Here is a 5,617-nt window from a genome sequence, read left to right on the forward strand (position 1 = left end):
TTCAACGTCTTGGAGAATGTTCGGCGGCCGTGGCGAACGAGTTGGGGTCTGTCGTATTGCGCGAAGCCGAACTTGGCTCCCTTGCCATCCGGACAGTTGTGATGCCGCTGAGTCCCCACCTGCGCAGTCTTCCGACCGAGTTGAGCAGACGCTCAATGTTCTTGTCCGCGCCGAGTCCTTCGGGGATCTTGTGTATGAAGATGGTGCGCAGTCTCTCCTCGTTGGTAGGCGGCACGAGCGACTGGATGTTGTCCCTGGCGGCGTTCCTCGACTGGTCGTCCCGCCTGTCCATGCCCAGGCCCGGCCTCCCCGAGGAAGGAGCGCTGCTATCCTTGCGACCGCCGTCACCCTGAGGCCCCGGCTTACCGCCCAGTGCAGAGAGTCGGATCACGGGTGCGCTGAAGTCAAAGTTGTTGGGGATGTTCGGAGCTTGGAAGTTCGGCGGGAGGCCGCTTTGTCGGTTAGCTTGAGCGTTGTTGGACTGCTGGACACCAGGTGGTGGCGCCAATCCCGGAGCGGAAGACATGCCTGGCGGAGGGCCTGCAGTGGTCAGTAGCTGGAGGTGAGGTGCGTCGCGACATGACATACCTAGACCGGGCGGGGGAGCCATGCCTGGGGCACCGGCGCCGGCGGCACCAGGATAACCGCCGAACGTTGGCGGCGGTCCATACGGGTTGTCTGGGGGTGTAAGCATGGGGAGATCGAGAGCTGGGGAGGAGAGCTAGATCAAGACTTACTTCCATATGGGTTGTATGCCATGGCGCCAGATGGTGCCTGCTGTGTTTGGTGCGGATTGCGAAAGACGGCGCCTTGTGTTGATGGTGAGCCTTCTTGTGATTTCCCAACAGTTTGAACCGGTATATGTCTGTCTGTCGAGTGATCCTCGGGTGCTTGGGCGATTCCAAGATTGTCGCCGTTGGATGTTGGTGGTGGTCAGGATGTTGAAGCTTAGCTCCAGTCGCCGAAGGGTATTTTTCGGCGCGAGCCAAGCAAGTGCCAGGCTGCCTGCACCTGCCGCGTTCGTGGTGGCAGCCAAACGCGACCAGGCCGTGATTGGGTGGCCGTGTGGGTTTTTTCGGATATTCGGCGGTTTCTTTTTTCCGCTATGATTTTGAGCTCCAGCTTGACGATTGAACACCAGAAATACCATCTCGACTCCGACGCTGCCCCGAAGCTTTTCGCCGGCTTCACGACGCTGCCATTGCCAATCGTTGTGGCCTGTCATCATGTATGAGCTGGCCTGAACCACCCCCTCTACGCCAGATCGTCCACTAACTTCAGCAGGGCGTCCGAACTCAGAATGGCAAGCCGCCGCCTGCTTCAAGCAGGCGCTCTCCCCTGGAAGTCGACCATGACCACCCGCACACCACCAGTCCCCTGGCCGCAACCGCGCCTCTTCTCCTCCTCCACCGCCGTCCTCGCCCCGCGCTCCGACGCCCCCGGCAAGCCGACCTGGGCAGCCCGCACCGCCCCCTCCCAGACCGCGAGCGCCGTGCCGCGGCCCCCGTCATCGCCCCCCCGTGCGGCGGGCGGCTTCGCCGCGGCCACGGCGGCCTCCAAGTCGGCGGCCTCGGACCACGTCTACGACGCCACGTCGACCGACACGCTCGACCTCTCCAAGATCATCGCCGCCGAGTCGGACGACTTTCTGCGCAGCCACTACAGGGCGCCCAAGCCCGAGCTGCGCCTCAAGCCCGTTCTCGGCCGCACCATTCACTGCACTGCCCGGCTCGACATGGCCGGCGCCCTCATCTTCCTGGGCAAGGCCATGCGGGCCAACAACACGAAGGAGCTGGCGCGCCTGCAGAAGCGCCACGAGAGGCCCGGTCTCAAGAGGAAGAGGCTCAGGAGCGAGCGCTGGCGGGCCAGGTTCAAGATTGGCTTTGCCGCCACCGTGTCGAGGGTGCAGGAGCTGCGGAACCAGGGCTGGTGAGAGGGCTGGTGAGAGGGCTGGTGAAAGACGAGTCGTGTTGCGCGTGTTGTAGGATAGGTTGGCGTCATGTACAATACAGCCAGACGCGCGTGGGAAGCGCAATTACCGAGTACCGATAAGCGCGGGCATGGATGGAGACTCATGTGATGTGGTGACTACGTGCATTCGAGCTAATGGTCCAGGCTACTACAGATACTCGTCGCTCTCTATGGGCCGTCGCGGCGACGCCGCCGGACTCGTCTGCAGCCTCGGCCGGCTCTTGAACACGGCCTCCATGTCCTCCCCCTGGATCAGCTCATCAGCCAGCACCGACGCGTCAACATCCAGTTGCGTCGTCTCTTCCTCGACCTTGGGAAACAGACTCCCCTCCTGTCTCGGCGGTGGCGGCAGCCTCGACTGTCGCTGGGAGCGCCGCCGGTCGAGCTGGGCCTTCTTTCTCGCGGCCTCGAACCCGGCCATGCTCTTCCTCGTCCGCGAGGCGAGATCGTCAAGCGCGCTGTCTCCGAGGTCGAAGGTCGCCTCGTCCTCCTCCTCGGTCGGCGTCGCCATGGGGGCCGGGCGTATGGGCAGCGTCCTAAAGTCGAGCTCGTCTTCGTCTTCGGGCGTGAAGGCCTTGCCGCCAAAGGACATGCGGGCCATGGACATGCGGGTGCGTTCGGCCAGGGACAAGGTGTGCCGAGGCTTGTTCTGCTTGACGGGCGAGGGGGATGCGGCGGCCATGGAGTGGAGAATCTGGTCTGCCATGTTTTGTGTTGGCGAAGGGGGTTCGGGCGAGGGAGTTTGTTCTGGTTCGATGATGATGCTGGGCCGCGTCGGTTTCTCAGGGGACCGACTCCTGGGCCGGTCGGATGTCTTGCTGCCCGATGCGTGGGAGCCCTGTGACGAGAAACGTGACAGGTTGACGACAGGACGGTCTTTAGTGATGGAGGATGTATTGCGGTGGATGACCGGGCGGCGGTTGGAACTCCGTCTGGAAAGCTCCTGTGGGGGATCGGCTGGTGGCTCGCTCCGTTGCGAGGAGGAAGGCGCCGAAGACTGACTGTTGTTTCTTCTATGGGCAGGTTTCGGCGGTAGGGCGGCTTCCAGGATGGGTTCTTCCTCCTCCTCCTCCTCCTCCTCCAACTCGCTGATTTCCGAGACGCCCTCCTCGGTGCCGCCGTCCGTGCCCACAGAGAGCCTGTCGGGCCGCGTCGGTTCGCGCAGGCGCGGCCCCAGCAACGACCTGATGTCTGTCCTCCGTACGACCCCAATCTGGGCCAAGTCCTTCTTGCAGTCGTCTAGAATGCTGGCGTGCACGGGGTCGAGCTCTGGAGCTTGCAGCGAGAGCTTCTCTGTAACAGGAAACTGTCCAAGATGTAGAGTCTCGTGGGCACCGAAGCCGAGATTGATGCCGCGCTCCTTGCGTTTCTCTGCTTCTGCCAGCGGCTTCACGTCCGGCTGGCGACCAAACATCTTCTGCTGAAAGTTTTGCCACTTCTGTAGACTCTCCCGCTGCGCCTTGACGCGGCCTTCGAGCTGCTCGAGCAGTCCTTTCCCGTGGTCCTCGAGCTCTGACAGGCGGCCAGCCTCGACGCGCCGCCAGACGCGATCAAAGGGGGCGGACAAGACGCCATCGTGCCGGGCGCTCGCGTCGCCCTGCAGCAGCGTCTCCATCCAGCGCTCGCTGCCGGTCCAGTTATTGCGCAGCATCCTCCGCATGTCGAGCACCGCATCCGCCGAGACGGCCTCGCCCGGCCCGTTGGCCCTGCAGGCCTCGGCCTCGGCCTCGGCCTGTCTCCTCGCGATGCTCCTCTCCTTGATGTCGAGCAGCTCGCTGAGATCCTTGTAGCGGCGGCGGGCCTCGTTCTTGCGGCGCAGCACGTGCGTCAGCGACACCCTGTGGGCGAGCGCCAGGGCCACGAGCTCATCCCTCTCGCCGCCGTAGCCCCTGTTCTCGAGCGCCAGCTGCTCGGCGATGGTGGGGTGTTCGCCCTCGGCCTCGGAGGCGGCGGCGGCCATCTTTTTGAGGACGGCCGAGGAGAAGACGGCGAGGACCTCCTCGAGGCGGTCGCCTTTGCAGTCGTCGAGCATGGTCTTGCGCACGACGGCGTCGCGGCCGAGGGCGCCGTTCTTCTTGGCTTGTTCGAGACATCGTTGCAGGGCGGATCGGAGGTTGATGGACTGCACGTGGTCGCGGGGCGGGAAGTAGGGTTCCAGTTTCTTTCGACGTCAGGGCAAGGGAGCTCGAGGCCGGGACGGGGCTTACATACAACGCGTGTCTCCTCGGGATCCCAAAGGGCGAAGAGCTGGAAGAGGGCCCATTCTACGCTCTGAATGCGTCTCTTCTGGATGGCAAAGGTTTGGGCGTCAAAGGCGGGCCAGTCGGGGTACGAGTCAAAGTCGAGAAGTCGCAGATTCGTCAGGAAGATGGAAAGGTTGGGGGTAATTGTCGGTGTAGCGGCTGCTTGAGGGGTAGCTGTTGCTGTTGCCGTTGCCGCTGCTACTGGCGGGTTCCTGTTGCTGGCTGAGCGTAACGATCTCGACCGAGCTAGGAGGGAGTTTGGTGGTGCAGAAGCCATGACGGCATTGTGACCTTGGTGTTGGGTTGTCGGTAAGACTGTGGCTCCAGATCCAGGTATTCGCGGCGATGCTTCAATGTTGTTTGAATGTTGTTTGCATCAATGTTGTTTTGGGTCGGTGTTGAGGTCTCTGGGGCATCCCATTGCACCTGTCCAATGGAAGCGGTGGAGGGGGTGATGTCAATTGGGCGGGACCCGCCAGGCACAGACAGGCACAGGCAGGCACAGACACCTGGCGACAAGACATTAGGGGTCCCCCACGGGCACTAGCAGCTGCCAGCGCGCCGTTGGCCGACGTGTTCGACGAGAAAGCTGCCACTGGCGACAGCTGCAGCAGGAAAGCTGTCAATGTACCTTGGGTAATGTACAAAAAATGGCCATGACGAAGGCTTTTCTTTCAAAGACCAGATTCTCGATATGACCATCTGTGTTACCTATCGACTTGTGATCCATACTACCGAGCATAATATAACGTGTTTTTCAGGTTGCAATTCTATTCTGGTCTGTTCACACTCTGAAGTTCTACACTTATTGTAGAATATTGTTTAGTGTCCTTAGTGTAAAGAAATCACCATGTGTTTATCATTGAATGCCGTGCCCGATGTCCTGTTCCAACATCTTCGCATCAGCCAATGCCTCCTTCTACATGTAAAGACCAGCCTTCCACCTCCCCCTCGATTATCGTGTATCCCCAGCCCCTGTCCCCAGTCCAATGCCGTTCCGTCGCCGTCGGCCGTCGCTGGAGGCTGTGCTGGGCTGGCGGACCCGCCCCCGCACCCCGCACTTTCCCCCTGGCCGGCCACGGCCAGCTTAGAGCCGCTACTGTTAAGGCCGACAAGCCGAGGCTCGTCTTCGACTTGACCTCATCAGCGTCTTGAACTCAACATTTCACGATTTGTCTTCATAACCTCCCATTGCTGTCGCACACACATCCCGTTCCTCTCCACAGCCTACTATCCTCATCTACCTTAGCTGAGGTCGCACAGCAAGATCGTACAATCCTCGACCTAGCCTCCATTTCCTACTACATCAAGGCCAACCAGAAGTCTACCCAGACGCAAATACCGTTGTCTATTTCTCTATGTGTCACTCGAGAAGTCGATCAGCCGGCATGAATCTTCCCAGA

At 61.2% G+C, this 5,617-nt stretch overlaps 4 protein-coding genes across 4 annotated transcripts in view; 2 read left to right on the forward strand and 2 right to left on the reverse strand.

The window, feature by feature from the left end:
• VDAG_00760 (uncharacterized protein) overlaps positions 1-694 on the reverse strand; it is a gene marked incomplete at both ends in the record, with an annotated part of 2,354 nt that extends 1,660 nt beyond the window's left edge. The window contains one exon of the mRNA XM_009652137.1: positions 7-694. Coding sequence (XP_009650432.1) covers positions 7-694 — 688 coding nt within the window. The remainder of the gene's footprint in view (positions 1-6) is intronic.
• Positions 695-1,204: 510 nt separating this feature from the next.
• On the forward strand, positions 1,205-1,933 carry VDAG_00761 (uncharacterized protein; the record flags this gene model as incomplete). The annotated part of the gene is made up of 2 exons (XM_009652138.1): positions 1,205-1,228; positions 1,285-1,933. Exon 2 carries the CDS (start codon positions 1,301-1,303, stop codon positions 1,931-1,933), a length of 633 nt encoding a protein of 210 aa, XP_009650433.1. The 5' UTR covers positions 1,205-1,228; positions 1,285-1,300.
• Positions 1,934-2,119: 186 nt separating this feature from the next.
• VDAG_00762 (uncharacterized protein) lies at positions 2,120-4,491 on the reverse strand (the record flags this gene model as incomplete). The annotated part of the gene is made up of 2 exons (XM_009652139.1): positions 2,120-4,132; positions 4,183-4,491. The coding sequence occupies 2 exons, from the start codon at positions 4,489-4,491 to the stop codon at positions 2,120-2,122; spliced, it is 2,322 nt and encodes a 773-aa protein (XP_009650434.1).
• A 573-nt stretch (positions 4,492-5,064) lies between these two features.
• The window catches only part of VDAG_00763 (carnitinyl-CoA dehydratase), a gene marked incomplete at both ends in the record, with an annotated part of 1,420 nt that continues 867 nt past the window's right edge, over positions 5,065-5,617 (forward strand). Inside the window, one exon of the mRNA XM_009652140.1 lies at positions 5,065-5,139. Coding sequence (XP_009650435.1) covers positions 5,065-5,139 — 75 coding nt within the window. The remainder of the gene's footprint in view (positions 5,140-5,617) is intronic.

Source organism: Verticillium dahliae, genomic scaffold (genome assembly GCF_000150675.1).
Source record: "Verticillium dahliae VdLs.17 supercont1.1 genomic scaffold, whole genome shotgun sequence".
Taxonomy (NCBI): Eukaryota; Fungi; Ascomycota; class Sordariomycetes; order Glomerellales; family Plectosphaerellaceae; genus Verticillium; species Verticillium dahliae.